Consider the following 20,670-nt stretch of genomic DNA (forward strand, 5'->3'; position numbering starts at 1 on the left):
GAGATGGCCAACACAAGAGGGACACTCTGACCCTTCTTCCTATCTCCCTGAAAGCAGGAAATAAATCTCTCATGTGACAGGTGCACTCCCTGCATCTGGAGCTAGAAGGACACTCTTATCTTCAGAGATAGGGAATTCAGACCAGCAAGCCTGTATAAACAAACTTTGTTACTTCCTCTAATTTACTACCCCAAGCCCAACCTCTGTTTAGATTTTTCACTAATTGAACTCCCCAAACCTAGTTTCTTTGTCCTGTCAGTTCCTCATAAATTTATTGTTTCTCTGTCTAAAATTATAAAAGCTACCTGCTTTAGCCACTTCTTAGGCCCCTTTCTATGAGTGGTCCTTGTGAACAATTAAAATTATTTCTTTTTCTCCTGTTAAGTTTTGTCTTGTGTCATTTTATTACCAGTCCAGCCACAAGAAATCAAGATGTGTAGAGGGGGAAATTTCCCCCTCTCCAACACGAGTTTTGTGAATTTTATTTTTTTATCTAACTATGTGCTACACATGTGGTTATCGGATTTGTTGTAGAATGTTTTTGTTCACTGTGGGCTGGGGTCAAAAGGTTTGAAAGCCATTTTTAAATGTGCTGAATTATGAGGTTCAACAGTTTCAATAACTGGACGTTTTAATTTGTCCCATCCACTCACAGTGCAGAGACTCAGAAAAAGATCTGAGTGAATGGCAAGGAATTGAAAAGTGTTGGGTAGTGAGTGAGGGGCGCGGGGGATGTTGGGGTGTTTTGTGTGTGTGTGTGTGTGTGTGTGTGTGTGTGTGTATTTGTGTGTGTATATAATTTTGAAAAGATTCCATGAGGGATCGGGTAGAGAGGGAGGTGGGAGGGGGGATCGGGATGGGGAATACATGTAAATCCATGGCTGATTCATGTCAATGTATGACAAAAACCACTACAATATTGTAAAGTAATTAGCCTCCAACTAATAAAAATAAATGAAAAAAAAAAAATTTCCATAGTTCTCCTCTTCAGGGACCCACATGCAAATGAGACATATGCTGCTTTGTAAACCTCCCTGAGGAAAATTATTTGTTGCAAACTTAAATAATAGGGCTACAGAATTTGTAAGAAAGATTCTTACAAATAAATACATAACAAAAAAAGAGGAAAACATTGTACCTAGCAGAAAAGGAAATGATGGATAAACTTGTAATTCCTTTCACTGCAGAAATGACTTTATCCAGGTCTTGGGTGTGGGTAACACTGAATTCTACTCTGAATGTTCTCTCTGTGGAGTAGTCAACAGTTTTGGAGGGATCGATTGGCCTGGAGGTGCAAACTCTTAAGCCCTTTATGTGAAGAGACACGCTCAGTCGTGTCCGTTTCTTTGCGACCCTATGGACTGTACCAGGCCCGTCTGGAGTAGGTAGCCATTCCCTTCTCCACGGGGATCTTCCCAACCCAGGGGTAGAACCCGGGTCTCTCGCATTGAGAGCAGGTTCTTTACCGTCTGAGCCACATCTAGACGGTTGTGGACTCTCTGGGATCAGCGTCATAGGCTGCGTGAGGAGACTAGGTCCCGACTCTTTCATTAGCACGGATGCTCGCTGGCTGTCTGGGACGCCACAAAAATCGAGAAAGGGTAGGCGGCGTGGAAAGGGCGAGCCCGCCAGCCTCCACAGGCAGGAGGTTAGGCTGGCCGCTGGACCGTTGCCTGCGAGTAGTCAAGTACCAGCCGGGCGCCGCAGCAAAGCAGCACCAGGAGGCGCGGCTCCCAGGGAGCTGAAGAGCAGTGCGCACGCGCAGACCCGCCTGGCCAGCGAAGCGGACAGGCCCGCTCCCCAGACCCGGCCTTGCCTCCGGCACCCGGCCGCGGACCGCACTGCCTAGTCACCCCGCCGGGCTTTCCCCGCCCATTCTGCGCGCTAGCAGATCGCGGCTGCGCGCGCAGAGCCTGAGCGGGCGCCGGCGGGAAGGGGAAGCGGCGGGTAAGAAGGGCCCGCGTCCCGGGGGCATCTGTGACTGGGTTGGGAGTTTCCTCCTCGCCTCTGTCTTTGTGGAGGAGCGTGCGAGGAGCCTCCGGAACCGGCTTCCTCCTGCTTTTCAGGCATGCCTCTAATAATCGAAGTGTTTTTGCCCTCACCGGAGCGTCGTCTAGTCCGGTCTCCACCTGCTCCTCGTCTCCCCGGCCCAGCCGCACCCCCCCACTCCCACACCCGGGAATCCGAGGCTGAGCAGATGTCGTCAGACCTTCTGCTCTCGCCAGACCCATCTGAGATGCCTTCCTGGCTGTTTAGGTAGCGCCGGATCGTTTAATCTGCCTTTAGTGGCGTAGCATCCTAGGAGTAGCTCTCCGGGTCCAGCCTCCAAATCAAGCACAAAGAACCCCCCGCCCCTCCTTTTTTTTGGACGCTCACTCGTCCTGGGATTCTTTCTGACACCCCTGCTGAGTGAAAGCAGCTTCCAGATGCTCGAGGCAATGAATTTGAGACCACTAAACAAAGATTCTCTTTGCTTCCTCTGAGCGTCTCCACCGTTTCCTTAATAATCCACCTTTCAAATTTGTGTCTGTTGAGGCGCGTCCCTTACATCCCTATGCGATGGCCTTGAATTAAGCTCTTTCCTTTTGGAAATGGGGTGACACCACGTACCTCCTTTTGAAATGAAGTACTCCACTGGCAGTGGGATAGTATCAGCAGTTACTAAGAAGTGTAATAGTAGTGAAGGAGGATTTCTGCTGTCTGCTGCCAGAGTGGATGGATATTCAGTCACTTTTTGGTACCAGGAGGCAGCGTTTTATCTCAAGCTATGCTTGATGCCCTGAAGTTGGGGGCAGAGGAGGTACCTTGTAATTAAACAAATCGCTGAGTCCAAAATCTGCTGACAGGAAGAAATCTAAAACAGAAGAAGCCTGACTGCCATGCCATGTTTAATAATATCTGCAGATCAAATTTCTATCTAGAGCAAAATACACTTTTTCTATTCAAGTTAAATGTAATATGTTTATGTTGGTGCTGATGTGAAGTTTTAGCAGCTACCTTGGAACTTTTCAGTCAAGTTTCTCAATAAGTTAATTCCTAAGTAATCATAATAATCAGCTTAGTTGTTTTTACTTTGATAAGTTTTACTGAATGCTGAAAACTTAGCCCCTCCCACCATTTCCGTTAGTCCACTAATTTTCCTTGATATCTAAATGCCTTTGTCATCTTAGATTTCTCTTGTGCTTCATCTCGATATATCTTATATTACTGAATCATAGTTTCTTTTTTCAAAAAGTAACTTGGATTTATCCCTTTGATTCTCGTTGTTGAAGTTGGAAGTCTCTTTTCTAAGACTTTGCTACCTCTTAGCACATCCTCCTGAGAGCTCAAAAAACAAGTCTGAAACATGACTTGTCATGTTTATTCTTAATAAACCTATAAAGGTTCATGTTCAAACTTATTTGCTTGGGTTTCAAAGCTCTTTCTCTCTGTGCACATGATATTATGGGAAAAACCCAGGATTTAGAATCAGACCTGGGTTTAAATACTAGGACTATCATTGTACTAACACTGTGTCCTTGGGAAACTGAGCTTCAGTTTCCTTCTCTTATTTCGAATAACAATATCTTTTCTTCCAGCCTCTAATTATTGTGAGAATTACAATTGGCATAATGGGTGAAAAAGTTGTCAGAATTAAACAAAAACAACCTAAGCTATTGTTATTTCTTGGTGCCCATTTATTTCACAATCATTTGAAAACAATATATGTTAGACACTGTGCTATAGTTATGAAAGATAGTTCCAAAAGAATTGTCTTTCAGGGAACTTTCAGAGTATGTGTGTTCATAGGGAGTAGGGTGACAAGGAAGAGTGTGATTGTTGTTGTTTAGTCGCTAAGTTGTGTCTGACTCTCTTGAAACCCCATGGCCTGCCAGGCTCTGTTCATGGAATTTTCCAGGCAAACTGGAGTGGGTTGCCATTTCCTTCTCTAGGGGATATTCCTGACCCAGGGATCAAACCTGCATCTCCTAGAGGTGGATTCTTTACCACTAAGCCACCAGGGAAGCCCCCAGATTGTGATAATGGGCTATAAAATAGATATAGTTAGGGTGAGCACCAAACCTGGAGAACAGAGGAACAGGGGAGATTTCTTGGAGGATATTAAGTTTGAACAGTCTTGAATTATAACAAAAATGCAGACAGAAAAGGTGGGGAAGGGTGTCATGAAAGAGATGCCTTTAGAGAACTGCAAATTGTTAGATTTTACTGGGGTATTAAAAGTATTCAAAGAGGATTATAGGAGATAGGATTGGATGGGTAGACAGAGGTGAAATTTGAAGGTCTTTTTTTGTGCTAAAGGAAGTGAAGAAATTGAAGGATTTTAAGCAGACAATTGGCCTGATCACAATTGCTTTTTTTTTTTTTTAAAGAACACTTAAGTTCTTTTTTTAAAAAAATTACTCATTTATTTATTTTTGGCTGTGCTGGGTCTTCATTGCTGCACTGGCTTTTCTCTAGTTTTGGCGAGCCGGGGCTACTCTGCAGTTGTGATCCCTGGGCTTCTCACTGTGGTGGCTTCTCTGTTGCAGAGGATGGGCTCTGGGGCATCTGGGCTCAGTAATTGTGATTCCTGGGCTCTAGAGCACAGGCTCAATAGTTGTGGTGCATGGGTGTAGTTGTTCCTCTGCATGTAGATCTTCCTGAACTAGGGGTCAAACTCCTGTTTCTTGCGTTGGCAGGCAGATTCTTTTCTACTGAGCCACCAGGGAAGCCCCACAATTGCTTTTTGAAAGTTCATTTTGACTGCCCTGTGTACTTCCTTACTGCGGTGTACACGGCTATCCTACCTTTGTGCCTTTCCTTATTTTCTTTAGTTCACCGTCTCCTCATACCTTAACACACTGTCACTCAATATCCAGTTCAGGTTCCATTTCTGCTGCAAAACATTGTCCAGTTATTTTAAACCGCATTATTTATTCCCTTCTCTGAAACCCTGTTAGGAATAGTACCACACAGTTTAGTCCTTACTAGTTTCATGTGTGTTTTATGTCCCTAAATAGATTTTAATTTCCTTGAGGATAGGGAATGTTTCATATGTATATGAATAGAAGACATGCTAAACACAAAAATTTGTTGCTTGGTCTCTTTCTTTTTTTCAGGGTAGGACCAGATTATGGGCAATAGTCCTTTTAATTGATCTGTCATCATCATGGCTAATGAGGGCTGTGCCAAGGCTGGTGATAGTCATTTTTCATTAGATAAACATGCTCAACTCATCTTGGCTCAGATCAATAAAATGAGGAATGGACAGCATTTCTGTGATGTGGAGCTGCAAGTTGGGAAGGAAACTTTTAAAGTTCATCGGCTGGTTTTGGCTGCCAGTAGTCCTTACTTTGCAGCTTTGTTCACTGGAGGAATGAAAGAGTCCTCAAAAGATGTTGTACAGATTCTAGGAATTGAAGCTGGAATCTTTCAAATACTTTTAGATTTCATTTACACAGGTATGTAAGTATTATGTTGTTGTTTAGTTGCTAAGTTTTGTCTGACTTTTGCAACCCTGTGGACTATAGCCTGCCAGGCGCCTCTGTCCATGGAATTTCGCAGGCAAGAATACTGGAGTGGGTTGCTATTTCCTTCTCCAGGGGATCTTCCTGACCCAGGGATTGAACCCGTGTCTCCTGCATTGGCAGGCAGATTCCTTACCACTGAGCCACCAGGGAAGCCCATGTAAGTATTATTTGTAGTGTAAATATATATGGAAAAAAGTTTTGAAAGAGATACACTAAAGTGTTAATATAGGGAATTCCCAGGCATCAGGGGTTAGGGCTCCACACTACTGGCAAGTCAGAAAAAAATAAATAGTGTATGTCTGTGTTTGGGAAAACGTTTGATTTTCATTTTTATACTTTTCTGCCTTACATCTTTTCATGTGCCTGTTGGCCATCTGTATGTCTTCTTTGGGGAAATATCTATTTAGGTCTTCTGACCATGTTTTGATTTGAGTTTTTTGGGTTTTTTTTGTTGTTGTTGTTGCTGCTGTAAAAATGCTTTTATTAACCTGTAAAGACTTATTAAGTTGTAGGGCATTCTTTTTGTTATCTCAAGTAATCCTTGGCTTCATCCAGTACCATTCCTTAAGTTACCTTCCATCACAACCCATGATGTTATCTTCTCCAAATTTGTAATGAACTCTCATATCATTCAATTAAGTCTTAGATTTCTCTGCAGCCACTACTGTTTATTCCCATGGTGAATTCCATTTCTTACACTTTTGGAAAATTCCCTATTTGCATTTAACAAGCCGTATTCTTCCCTCTCACCATAGTGTCTTTGGCCATTCATTCATATATAATAAATTTTTTGGGCACCTAGTGTTTGGGAATACAGAAAGGGCAAGCTTTTTCTTAAAAGACTTTATAAATCTAATTGAGAATACAAACACTCAGTTTATCTAATGTTTTAAAAGGGGTAAACGGAAATTATGAGATTGAATGGAGGGACTTCCCTGGTGGTTCATTGGTTAAGAATCCACTCAACCAATGCAGGGGGCCCAGTTTCAAACCCTGGTCAGGGAACTAGATCCTGCACACAGCAACAAAGATTCCCTATGCTGCAACTAAGACCCAGCTAGGTAAAAAAAAAAAAAAGAAAAAGATTGAATGGAGAGTTTATCCTTATTAGGTAGGATATCCTTTTCTTTCTAAATATAAGTGAGTATTTGATCTCTTCCCAAAGTTGTCATATAAGTATATGAAAGTGAAGTCCTCTGGAAAGAGATTGGTATATATAGTTACTTAAATGTTAAATGTTTAAAACTTCTCATATGTTATGGACTCTTGGTTATACCTCACATTAAAAATTAACATTTATATGGCACTTTATTGTAATGAAGAATATGGCCCATGTCTTACTCACTCCTGTGCCTCAGTTAAATGTTTGTTAGATGCATATAGCCTTATGTTAAAAGCATGAACTTTGATGTCACTCCCTACGTTGCATCTCACTTAACCATGTGACATAGGGTTGAGTTACTTTAACTTTCCAATTCTATTTTCTTAATATAAATATAAGGGGGAAAATCCTACTACATGGGGTTGTATGGAGGGTTAAGTGAATGTATAGAGCAATTAATGCTGTGCCTGGTTCATTGTTAAGTGCTCCAATCATGTGCAGTACTATTATCATTTAGGTTTGGCACCTTTCTACAAGTTCTTTGTTGCCTTTTACTTAGTATCCATCTACTCCCACAAAGCCTGAGCTATCAGTGGAATCAAGTATAATGCTTTTTGAATATAAGTCAAATGTTTGTTTTATTTTATTGGTTATTTTGTCTCCCTACTTCCCTAGGTATAGTGAACATAGGCGTGAATAATGTCCAGGAGTTGATTGTTGCAGCAGACATGCTACAGTTGACTGAAGTTGTTAATCTTTGCTGTGAATTTCTGAAAGGACAAATTGATCCGCTGAACTGCATTGGGATCTTTCAGTTCTCTGAGCAGATTGCCTGCCATGATCTTCTGGAATTTACAGAAAACTACATTCATGTCCATTTCTTGGAGGTTCATAGTGGGGAAGAGTTCCTGGCGCTTACAAAAGATCAGCTGATCAAAATTTTGCGAAGTGAAGAGCTTAGCATTGAGGATGAATACCAGGTCTTCTTAGCTGCAATGCAGTGGATACTGAAAGATCTGGGAAAAAGAAGAAAACATGTGGTGGAAGTGCTGGACCCAATTCGATTCCCTTTATTACCTCCTCAGAGACTTTTAAAGTACATAGAAGGTAATTTTTTGTTCCATGTTAAATTAGTTTTATCCAGTGACCTTTCCTCTGTTTGAAATGTGATAGTGTTTTCATTTTTCACTTCAATAGCAAACATTTATTGAATGGTTATTATATGTAAGATACAAATTTTGTATTTTGTAGGTATAGTAGTATTTCAGTATTTCTACCCATTATTTTAATCAGATCTTTATCTTGAGGTTAACTACCAAGGGAGATAAAATTATTGACAGAGCTAAAAGATTCCTGCAATTTTTGGTAGTAGTACTAATTATTTTAGTGTAAGATTTCCTCTTGCCACTTCGAAAAATTCAGAAAACCTAAACATTTAAGGAAAATTATATATGCTGAACACAAAACCAAAACTCAATAAATCCTATAAGTCCTCTCATTATAAAATTAATTGTATATTGATATAATAATACAGCTTCTATGTAGTCTTTAAATATATTTAAGTTCTAAACTTTGAAAACACTTTTCACCATAGTATAAAATAAATTTTATCTTTATATTAGAAAAATAATATTTAAATTTATTTTTAAAAACTACTTTGGACCAGTTTCAAGATTTGAAGCTTTAACTCTTGTCATTTAGGATGTGACTGAATTACAAATATTTTATTATGAATTAATTATAGTATTAGCATTAAAGTTGTAATTATGTGATATATTTAATGTGGATTTTTAGGTTTTTCCACTCTTAACAGTGTCAACAGAAATTTGTAATTTTTTCTCAGTGATATCTTATATTAATGTATATATCATTAATTCTCATTATTCATATATATAGTCATTTCTCACTGACTACTACTACTATATAGCTAGTTCTCACTAACTTCTACTATTCATGGTAGTTATCCTCTATAAATTTACCAAGAATAGTGATCAGCAAATACTGAGCCATTGTTCCTAAGAAAAGCATGATGAGGTAAGTTCTTACAAGCCTCTGGTCACAAAATTTTTGTCAGCTGATCAATATATAAACTTGTTTTTTTTTGTGTGTCTGTCAAAACCCCCTCATTTAATGTATACTGTTGATTCATTAAACTCATGGCCAACAAAACTATAACTCAAGGCTGAGTGAAGCCTAACACATGTTAGTCTTCTGTAAGACACATCACAGCCTTCTTGCACTTACAAACATTAGACATGGTACTTTCGCAGTTATGCTTAGGGACTATTTTAAACAGTGAAAAGGCCAACAGAAAATACAAAGTGAAAACCATGATGCTAAATAAAATGTGAAGGGGACACTTGTTTATAGTGAGAACTGAAATAAGATGGCAAAATGTTGCCTCTTTCAGTCTCACCTGGAAACATGGAGGTTAGGTGATTCAAATTTTTTGCCACTATATGGCATGTCTGTGAAACACCAGGAAAGCACTGTGAGTGTTGATTTGGGTTGCAAATTCATGTTAGTGAGTAGATGTATTCATAAGTAAAGAATCCACAAAAAATGAAGACTGGCTATATTTAAATGCTAAAGCAAGAGAAAAATTATCCAGACACGTTTTTTGCGTGTATCATCTGAGAAGTTAGGAGTGGGACAAAGGCTTTCATGGTTGAGTTGACTTTTCCAAAGTGCTGCAGATGCAAAGTACTGAAGGGAAGTTCCCTGGAATTGGGCATGTTTTCCTATGGCTTTTTAGTGTTATAATATTAAAGTCTTGTACTGCTCAGTAGTTATCACCTAAGGACATTTCACTGAAATAAAACTGCAGGGAAGGAAGGGAGAAATAAATGGAGGATTTTTTTCCAAAGGCAACCTTAGTATTTTTCAGTATTTTAATACTGAAACTTAATCTCTGACCGTTTTAGAGAAAAGATGGACAATTTATACAGAAAACTAATGAGACTCTACCACAAAATTCAGTGAGGGAGCAAAAGATTTCATTGAAATGGTTAAATTGTGTTATGTGAAATGTGTAGATTTTCCCCTATGGTGTATAATTCAGGTAATTTAATATTATTAGTATATGCTAACATATCTTTTTCTTGCATTTTGGAGAACGATTTTACTTTTCAAAAATGGTACAAGCTCTTATAAAAACTTTAGGTAATAAATTATTAAAAAAGAAAACAACAGATCACCCAAAGTTCACCATACAGAAATAGCCAGTTATAATTAACATTCATTAAACATCATTCTAGATGTCTTTGTATAGGAGGATGGATGATGGGTGGGTGTATGGTTGCAAGGGTGGATAGAAAAAAAATTTACAAGAATAAGACTCATTCTGTCATACTATTTATAATACAAAAAAGATAACCTAAATCTCACTAAAAATTAACAAAGAAGAAACTAATAATTATTTTTAGGTAAATGTTTGTTTAATCCCAAGAAATATTCATTCTGAAAAGTTTTTACATGATAAAAACAAAAAGATGAGCTTCATTAAAAGGTGAAACCATAGTTTCACTTTGTGTTTCAGTTTTAAAGTTTAGATTATCTGCTATGAAAAATGAGGTAATTAGTATTGTTATTTTTCTCCTTACCTGCCTCAAGGTCTACATAGCCCTTATATGGATACTTTTCAAATCATGATCCTCCTAGCTCTGTGCTGTTATTCTATATTTAAGAGGTTTTAATGCTCTGTACCAGTTTTTTAACAGTAGTCTTTTTGTTCCTGATCTTTTTTTTTTATTTTTGGGCCCTGCAGCACTGCTTGCAGGATCTTACTTCCTCCACAAGGGATTGAACCCAGGTCATCACAGTGAAAGCACAGAATCCTAACTACTGGACTGCCAGGGAATTCTCTGAGCTTTCTTTTTTGATTTGTCATTTGGTTGGTTTAATTTCATCACCAAGATTTTTTTTTTTCTAAGAAAGGTTCATGATTACCATATTTGCTGATTTTTTTTCTCATATCTGATAATTTCTGTTACCTTTTAAATTTAACAGATATTTGTGTGGGTACAATATGCTTAATTTATGAGCATTCCCCACACCTCCACCCCAAGTTTGTAAGGCGTGTTTTGTGTTTTTTTTTTCCAATGACTTGCTTTTTCTGCTTGGATGCCTAAAGAATTCTCTTTCATTATTCTTGATTTGTGCTCAAGTTTGCCATTTTTCCTTAGACTATATCATATACCCTTTTCCCTTTTTTGGTCATGCCCTGTGGTGTGCAGCAATTTTTCCTTCATTTTGGAAAATTTTTCCTCTGTGAAATTCCTGAATATTTCTAATGTTTCCTTTGGTGGTCTTCATCCTTGTATTGAAAACTTTTTTGTCCTTCGTATTTGTTGTCTTATAATGTAGGAAATCAGTCCTGAATATTCATTGGAGGGACTGATGTTAAAGCTGAAACTCCAATACTTTGGCCACCTGATGTGAAAAACTGACTCATAGGAAAAGACCCTGATGCTGGGAAAGATTGAAGGTGGGAGGAGAAGGGGAAGACAGAGGATGAGATGGTTGGCTGGCATCACTGACTCAATGGACATGAGTTTTTGAGTAAACTCCTGGAGTTGGTGATAGACAGGGAGGTCTGGCATGCTGCACTTCATGGGGTTGCAAAAAGTCGGACACGACTGAGCAACTGAACTGAACTGAACTGAATGTTAAAATATTTTGTCTTTTGCTCTGTGCTCATATTTGTTTTGAGTCTTTACTTCAAATTGCCAATTTGATTTTTGTCTAATGAGTTTCTTGCTTCTAATTTATTATGTCTGCACTACTGTCACTTTATTTCCTTAGCAATGCATCTCATTTTGTCTTTGAGCCTTTTTTTTTTTGCCATATAGGATCTTTATTCTTAAAAATAAATCTATCTTTTGTATAGAGAATCTGTTTCTGTTATGTGGCTAATGTTTTCTTCCAAATTGAATTCTTCAGTCACTTTCTCTTTTTTTTTTCCTCTGGGGTATACTTAAATAGTTGTATTGCCATTTCTTGATATACTGCTCATGCTTAACTTGGCAACTCTGTTCAGATCTGCTTGCTCTGATAGTTCTCCGTGACACACTTTCTATCTTGGTATTTGTTGTTGTTGCTCAGTTGTGTTCAACTCTGAGACCCTATGGACTGCAGCATGCCAGGCTTCCCTGTCCTTCACCATCTCCCAGAGCTTACTCAAACTCATGTCGATTGAGTTGGTAATAGTTGGTGATGCCATCCAACCATCTTGTTCCTCCATTGTCCCCTTCTTCTCCATCCTTCAGTCTTTCCCAGCATCGGGTCTTTTCCAGTGAGTCAGCTCTTCACATCAGGTGGGCAAAGTATTGGAGTTTCAGCCTCAGCATCAGTCCCTCCAATGAATATTTACAATTGATTTCCTTTAGGATTGACTGGTGTAATCTTCTTGCTGTCCAAGGGATTCTCAAGAGTCTTCTCCAACACCATAGTTCAAAAGCATCAACTCTTTGGCACTCAGCCTTCTGTATGGTCCAACTCTCACATCCGTACATGATTACTGGAAAAACCATAGCTTTGACTTTACAGACCTTTGTCAGCAAAGTAATGACTCTGCTTTTTAATACGCTGTCAAGGTTTATCATAGCTTTTCTTCCAAGGAGCAAGCGTCTTTTAATTTCATGACTGCAGTCACCATCTGCAGCAATTTTGGAGGCCAAGAAAATAGTCTGTCACTGTTTCCACTGTTTCCCCATCTATTTGCCATAAAGTGATAGGATCGGATGCCATGATCTTAGTTTTCTGAATGTTGAGTTTTAAGCCAGCTTTTTTTTTCACTCTCCTCTTTCACCTCATCAAGAGGCTCTTTAGTTCCTCTTTGCTTTCTGCCGTAAGGGTAGTGTCATCTGCATATCTGGGGGCTTCACAGCTAGTGGTAAAGAATCCTCCTGCCAATTACAAAGGAGATATAAGAGACAATGTTTCGATCCTTGGGTCGGGAAGATCCCCTGGAGGAGGGCATGGCAATCCATTCCAGTATTCTTGCCTGCAGAATCCCCTGGACAGAGGAGCCTGGTGGGCTACAGTCCATAAGGTCGCACACAGTAGACATGACTGAAGTGACTTAGCATGCACACATGCATATCTGCATATCTGAGGTTATTGATATTTCTCCTGGCAATCTTGATATTACTACTCTGTTTCTCCCACCTAAAATTTGGTTGCTGTGTATTGTGTTCTTACCACTTCTTCCTAGCTTGAGGCATGAGGGTGGTGAAAGAATAGATATCTGCTCAGGCTAAGGTTCTTGCTTGTGGGCCTGGACTCTGACTTCTTTCTTGGTGAGGTCCAATTATTGATCTGATATCAAGACCTACTTACCCAGCCAAGAATATGTCTCACTACTGCGGATTTTGGCTACCACTGAGCTCTGTTAGATGGCAAACCCCGGTGATCCTCTCTACCTTTACTGATGGTCCTGTAAAGAATTTTTCTTATAATGGTTTTGCTCTTTGACTTCAGTTCTGCTTCTTACTTGCTCATTCTTCTGGTTTCCAAATTCTAAAGTTATTAGTGAGACCTCTCAAGATTTTGTTAGTTAACCTTCTTTCCTCAGTATTGTTTTTTGGATGCAGAGACAAGGCTTAGGGACAGTCCCTTGCTAGCATATATAATGCTTTTATGCAAATTAGAAAATAGTGCCGTTTCCTGGAGGCCAGTACTCATTGCCAAGTGGGACACAGGTTGACTTTCATTCCCAATTCATCTTTTCAGCTAAGCAAGCTTGAGCAGAATAACCTGCCCACTCACGCTCATTGTCTTTTTTAGGACCTTATCCGACTGGAATCTTCTATTTCTTGCTTTGACTGTCATTTTCAAAGTGTATGACATTATTTTATATCCTTTTGTTATTAGGTTGTAAGTATAGATCTTTGGGCAATTTTATTTTTTCCTTTTGTTATATAATTGTGATCCTGTTTTACCTGGTATCTTTATTTAATAAGAGATTCTCCTTCATGTGTTTTCAAATTGAATCTAATGAAGCATATTTTTAAAACAATCTTTGATTTAAGGAAAGTATATATTCTTTGGTTCAGTTCAGTTGCTTAGTTGTGTCCAACTGTTTGAGACCCCATGGACTGCAGCACACCGATGCTGTAAAAAATATTTGGTATTATAGGAAACAAACTCCAATGTTTGATGATGAGCTTTCATTTTTTGATTATTAAATGTATTTCATTTTCATGGAAATAAGTCTTTTTGATATTGTTTAAAAGTTGATTAAAACATCTTTTTCAATATTGCTTTAGGAATATCTGATTTTAATCTTCGTGTTGCATTGCAAACGCTTTTGAAAGAGTACTGTGAGGTGTGCAAATCTCCCAAAGAGAACAAATTTTGTAGTTTTCTGCAGACATCTAAGGTTCGACCTCGGAAGAAAGCAAGAAAGTACTTGTATGCAGTAGGTGAGAACCTTTTAAAAAGTAATATAAATTATCTTTATTTTCAGGATCAAAACCTTTTAAATTTTTGTTGTTATTAAACATGTGAGAATATGCAAGTATGTCAAATAGGCATATTTAATTTCACATACAGGCTGCCGATTTAGAAATTGCATTTATATAGTATAGTGGACACATCTAAGAATAAAGATATTTATTTGATGTCTATTATTTGGTGATTTAAATCTTTGAGTTCTTAGATACCCAGTTATTATCAAATAACTGCCTAAGATATACTGCTTTAAAAATTAATATTTGAATTCTAGTGAGAAATAGGAAAATAAATCTCAAATGTATTAACTATTCACAGTGTCTGAGATGGTCTTTAGGGATAACAGGAACTAGTGGTCTCCAAAGTGTGGAAATGCAGGATAATCCAAAGGAATATTGTATGGACATTTTGTATTTTATTTTATTGTATTGTAGTGTAGTGTAGTTTTTTGGCCATGCTGTACAGCTTGAGGGATCTTAGTTCTCTGACCAGGAATTTAACCTGGGCCACCTCAGTGAAAGCACAGAGTCTGAACCACTGGACTGCCAGGGAATTTCCTCTATTAAAAAAAATATTTAAAATAGAATTTAAAATATTGATATATATCAACAAATCCAGATTTATAGACATAATATAATTTATATATAAGAACTTTATGTATAACATAATTTAGAGTATGTATGTCATTGCATGTGTAATTTTATATATACTATAGCATATAAATGTATAATTTTTGAATGCTCATTAACCTTTTTTATAATGGGATGTACAGTTAAACAAGGATTTCAACCCTCACTATTTTCTTTTTTTTTTTTTAACCCTCACTATTTTCTAATTGAAAAAGATATTAATAGGGACTTCCCTGGTGGTCCAGTGGTTAAGAATCCACGTTGCAGTACAGGGAACACAAGTTCGGTCTCTGGGTGGGGAAGTAAGATCCCATATGCTGCAGCGCAACTAAGTCTAAGCAACACTGCAGCTGCTTAGCCCACAGGCCCCAGAGCCCATGTGCCACCACCACTGAGCTCTCAAGCTGCAAATACTGAGCCCAGGCTCTACAACTAGAGTCTGTATGTCGCAATGAAAGATCTCTTGTGACACAACTAAGACTCAGTGCATGAATAGAAATCACAATGAAACTTCCTAACTAGACAGATAAAAAGTTCTAGATTTATGTTTTATCTAACATTTAGTTATGACCAGGACCAGGTGGTAGAATATTGAGGTTGAACTCATTGCATTTAAGCCATCATCTTTTAGGGCTTGGTACATTTAAGAATAATAGATGTGCATCTGACAGACTCTAAAGTTAATGTATTCCTTACTATGCAGTAGTTATATTGAAAATCTAGATGTAGAGGGCTAGATTTTTCTTGTTACTACCATTTCCATATTTAGCAGTAAGGGATTTGCTGTGTACCTGCTTTCCTTTCTTTATTCAGGTGGATATACTCGATTGCAGGGCGGTCGTTGGAGTGATAGCAGAGCCCTCAGTTGTGTAGAACGTTTTGACACCTTTAGCCAGTACTGGACCACTGTGTCTTCACTTCATCAGGCTCGATGTGGACTTGGAGTAGCAGTTCTGGGAGGAATGGTCTACGCAATTGGAGGTAATAATGAAAATGCTTATTTCCATTTTTAGACTATAACTCTTAAGTTGACTACATTCTTAAATGCTTTATATATTTTGTTGGATACTCTGGAGTATATATAGATATAGTTGTGCTTATGCTGTAAAGAGCAATATTGCATAGAAACCTGGAATGTTAGGTCCATGAATCAAGGCAAATTGGAAGTGGTCAAAGAGGAGATGGCGAGTGAATGTCAAAATTTTAGGAATTAGCAAACTAGGATGGACTGGAATGGGTGAATTTAACTCATTATAATCTAATACTGACCATTATATCTACTACGGTGGGCAAGAATCCCTTGGAAGAAATGGAGTAGCCATCATAGTCAACAAAAGAGTCAGAAATGCAATACTTGGATGCAATCTCAAAAATGAAAGAATGATCTCTGTTAGTTTCCAAGGCAAACCATTCAATTTCATGGTAATTCAAGTCTATGCCCTGACCAGTAATGCTGAAGAAGCTGAAGTTGAACGGTTCTGTGAAGATCTACAAACCTTCTAGAACTAACACCCAAAAAAGATGTCCTTTTCATTATAGGGGACTGGAATGCAAAAGTAAGAAGTCAAGAAACACCTGGAGTAACAGGCAAATTTAGCCTTGGAGTACAGAATGAAGCAGGGCAAAGGCTGATAGAGTTTTGCCAAGAGAACACACTGTTCATAGAAAACACCCTCTTCCAACAACACAAGAGAAGACTCTACACATGGATGTTACCAGATGGTCAATACTGAAATCAGATTGGTTATATTCTTTGCAGCAAAAGATGGAGAAGCTCTATGTAGTCAGCAAAAACAAGACCAGGAGCTGACTGTGGGTCAGATCATGAACTCCTTATTGCCAAATTCAGACTTAAATTGAAGAGAGTAGGGAAAACCACTAGACCATTCAAGTATGACCTAAATCAAATCCCTTATGATTATACAGTGGAAGTGAGAAATAGATTTAAGGGACTAAATCTGATAGACAACTGCCTGAAGAACTATGGACGGAGGTTTGTGACATTGTACAGGAGGCAGGGATCAAGACCATCCCCAAGAAAAAGAAATGCAAAAAAGCAAAATGGCTGTCTGAGGAGACCTTACAAATAGCTGTGAAAAGACGAGAAGTCAAAAGCAAAGGAGAAAAGAAAAGATATACCCATTTGAATGCAGAGTTCCAAAGAACAGCAAGGAGAGATACAAAAGCCTTCCTCAGTGATCAGTGCAAAGAAATAGAGGAAAAAAATTGAATGGGAAAGACTAGAGATCTCTTCAAGAAAATCAGAGATACTAAGGGAATATTTCATGCAAAGATGGGCTCAATAAAGGACAGAAATGGTATTGACCTAACAGAAGCAGAAGATATTAAGAAGAGGTGGCAAGAATACACAGAAGAACTGTACAAATAAGATCTTCATGACCCAGATAATCACGATGGTGTGAAGACATCCTGGAATGTGAAGTCAAGTGGGCCTTACGAAGCATAACTACGAACAAAGCTAGTGGAGGTAATGGAATTCCAGTTGAGCTATTTCAAATCCTAAAAGATGATGCTGTGAAAGTGCTGCACTCAATATGTTAGCAAATTTGGAAACATCAGCAGTGGCCACAGGACTGGAAAAGGTCAGTTTTCATTCCAATCCCAAAGAAAAGGCAATGCCAAAGAATGCTCAAACTACCGCACAATTGCACTCATCTCACACACTAGTAAAGTAATGCTCAAAATTCTCCCAGCCAGGCTTCAGCAATACCTGAAGCTGAACTTCCAGGTGTTCAAACTGGATACTTGGAAAGCCAGAGGAACCAGAGATCTAATTGCCAACTTCTGCTGGATCATCAAAAAAGCAAGAGAGTTCCCGAAAAACATCTATTTCTGCTTTATTGACTATGCCAAAGCCTTTGACTGTGTGGATCACAACAAACTGTGGAAAATTCCGAAAGAGATGAGAATACCAGACCACCTGACCTGCCTCTTGAGAAACCTGTATGCAGGTCAGGAAGCAACAGTTAGAACTGGACATGGAAAAACAGTCTGGTTCCAAATTGGGAAAGGAGTACGTCAAGGCTGTATATTGTCACCCTGCTTATTTATCTTATATGCAGAATACATCGTGAGACATGCTAGGCTGGATGAAGCACACGCTGGAATCAAGATTACCGGGAGAAATATCAATAACCTCAGATATGCAGATGACACCACCCTTATGGCAGAAAGTGAAGAAGAACTAAAGGGCCTCTTGATGAAAGTGAAAGAGGAGAGTGAAAAAGTTGGCTTAAAGCTCAACATTCAGAAAACTAAGATCATGGTATCTGGTCCCATCACTTCATGGCAAATAGATGAAACAGCGGAAACAGTGGCTGAGTTTATTTTTGGGGGCTCCAAAATCATTACAGATGGTGACTGCAGCCATGAAGTTAAAAGATGCTTACTCCTTGGAAGGAAAGTTATGACCAACCTAGACAGCGTATTAAGAAGCAGAGACATTCTTTTGTCAACAACGGTCCGTCTCGTCAAGGCTATGGTTTTCCCAGTGGTCGTGTATGGATGTAACAGTTGGACTATAATGAAAGCTGAGCACCGAAGAGTTGATGCTTTTGAACTGTGGTGTTGGAGAAGACTCTTGAGAGTCCTTGGACTGCAAGAAGATCCAACCAGGCCATCCTAGAGGAGATTAGTCTTGGGTGTTCATTGGAAGGACTGATGTTAAAGCTGAAACTCCAATACTTTGGCCACCTGATGCTAAGATCTGACTCATTTGAAAAGATCCTGATGCTGGGAAAGATTGAGGGCAGGAGGAGAAGGGGACAATAGAGGATGAAATGGTTGGATGGCATCACCGACTCGATGGACATGAGTTTGATTAAAGTCTCAGAGTTGGTGATGGATAGGGAGGCCTGGTGTGCTGTGGTCCATGGGGTTGCAAAGAGTCGGACACGACTGAGCGACTTAGCTGAATTGAATTGAATAAACATTTGTTAAATAAATGAATGAAAGGAAAAGGAAACAGGAATTGCCTGGTAGTCCAGTGATTAAGAATCTGCTAGTTAATTCATGGGACGTCAGTTCAATCCCTGGTCCAGGAAGCTCCCACATGCTGCAGAGCAGCTAAGCCTATGCACCACAACTACTGAGCTAGCAACAAAGATCAGTCGCAGCCATAAATAAATAAAATTTAAAGAAGAAAAAGGAAAACATACCATATTGAATATTTCATACCAGAGGGACACTGTGATTTGTTACCAGGCAAAAGATTTAGGTTTGGTTTTATGAAAAAATATTCATAAAATGTAGCATCAAAATTTAGGTCACCGTTTGTAATAAAAAGTTTTAATTCTGAAAGCTGAATTACAAATCTTTTTTTTTTTGGCTGCACTCCATGGCATGTGGAACCTTAGCTCCCTGACCAGGGATTGAACCTGCTCCCCCTGCGTTGCAAGGCAGAGTCTTAATCACTTTATTGCCTGGGAAATCCCCTTATGAATCATTTTTAATTAACCAATTTTCTGGACAGTGGCATGTGTAAAAACCATGTCAGCTAGACATTGGTACTTAATTCTTAATTAAAATCACTGTTTCTAAAACTGTTATCAATTCTAAAATGATTAATGAATAAAATAAAAGGGAATTTGAATGTGGGAGAGAAACAATTATCAGAGAAGGATCTGAAGAGAAATAAATGCTAACACTTTTGATATCAAGGTTTATTTTCAAGTAATTTGTTTTTATAGTGACCAGTCTTGTTAGATCATCTCTAACTCTTACGGCCAGTTTTCCCCTTTATTTCAATGGGTCATTCTCAAATACTGAAGGTTGTATATCAAAAATCTTACTATTATTTTCCAACTATGACATTGTCAGTTTAAAATGAGTGATATTAAATAATATTTTATTATTATTTTTGGAGAAAGCAATCATCAATCAAAAACTGTTTATTAAATCAATAAATGTCATGGTGCATCTGAAAATTCTAACAAAGAAATTAGAGTTTTGAGCAATAACGTCTTGTCAGTATAAAGAGCATAAGTCTATATAATCTTTGGCTGTGACTCTCATAGTTGTTTTATGTACATTTTGGCAGTTGCGTTGCATGAACTCTCTCGTGTTTAATGTAGGGTCACAGTGTCCTGTGTGACATTTCCATATATATGTATCCCTTTCCTGATACCACAACAGTATAAATGGGAGCCTTTCAAAACTGCCATGACTTTACTGGCTATAATTACTGTCAACATTACTGTCTTAACATATTATTTAAAATATAATTTTTAAATAATTTTTTGTTATCAAAGTAATTCAGGTTTGCTATAAAAAATTTTGCTGAAACTGAAGCATATGAAAAAGAAAATAAAAATCACCCATAGTATAATCATACCACCAAGAGATAATCACAGTTAACAGTTTATTTCCTTCTAGATATATATGTATCTGGGTTACTAAGTATTATATTTTAAAATTAAGATATAATTCACATATCATAAAATTCACCACTGAGAGTGTTAAGTTCAGTGGTTTTGGTATATTCACAAAATTGTGCAACCATCACCACTAATTACAGCAATGCTATTAAAAGACATTTACTCCTTGGAAGGAGTTATGACCAACCTAGACAGCATATTAAAAAGCAGAGATGTTACTTTGCCAACAAAGGTCTGTCTAGTCAAGGCTATGGTTTTTCCAGTGGTTGTGTATGGATGTGAGAGTTGGACTATAAAGAAAGCTGAGCGCTGAAGAATTGATGCTTTTGAACTGTGGTGTTGGAGAAAACTCTTGAGAGACCCTTGGAGTGCAAGGAGATCCAAGCAGTCCATCCTAAAGGAGATGAGTCCTGGGTGTTCATTGAAAGGACTGATGTTGAAGTTGAATCTCCAATACTTTGGCCACCTGATGCGAAGAACTGACTCATTTGAAAAGACCCTGATGCTGGGAAAGATTGAGGGCAGAAGAAGGGGATGACAGAGGATGAGATGGTTGGATAGCATCACCGACTTTATGGACA

At 38.5% G+C, this 20,670-nt stretch overlaps 1 protein-coding gene across 2 annotated transcripts in view; it reads left to right on the forward strand.

Annotated features, from left to right (window-relative positions):
• The first annotated feature begins 1,799 nt into the window (after positions 1-1,799).
• The window catches only part of LOC122437042 (intracisternal A particle-promoted polypeptide), a 33,718-nt gene continuing 14,847 nt past the window's right edge, over positions 1,800-20,670 (forward strand). The window contains exons 1-5 of one of the 2 annotated variants that reach the window (XM_043461480.1): positions 1,800-1,947; positions 5,100-5,441; positions 7,288-7,719; positions 13,881-14,036; positions 15,507-15,674. In XM_043461480.1, the coding sequence (XP_043317415.1) occupies positions 5,150-5,441; positions 7,288-7,719; positions 13,881-14,036; positions 15,507-15,674 (1,048 nt within the window). In that variant the 5' untranslated portion in view covers positions 1,800-1,947; positions 5,100-5,149. Of the gene's footprint in view, positions 2,067-5,099; positions 5,442-7,287; positions 7,720-13,880; positions 14,037-15,506; positions 15,675-20,670 lie in introns of both variants that reach the window. The other variant, XM_043461481.1, reaches the window with a different exon arrangement.

This window comes from Cervus canadensis, chromosome 2 (genome assembly GCF_019320065.1).
Source record: "Cervus canadensis isolate Bull #8, Minnesota chromosome 2, ASM1932006v1, whole genome shotgun sequence".
Taxonomy (NCBI): Eukaryota; Metazoa; Chordata; class Mammalia; order Artiodactyla; family Cervidae; genus Cervus; species Cervus canadensis.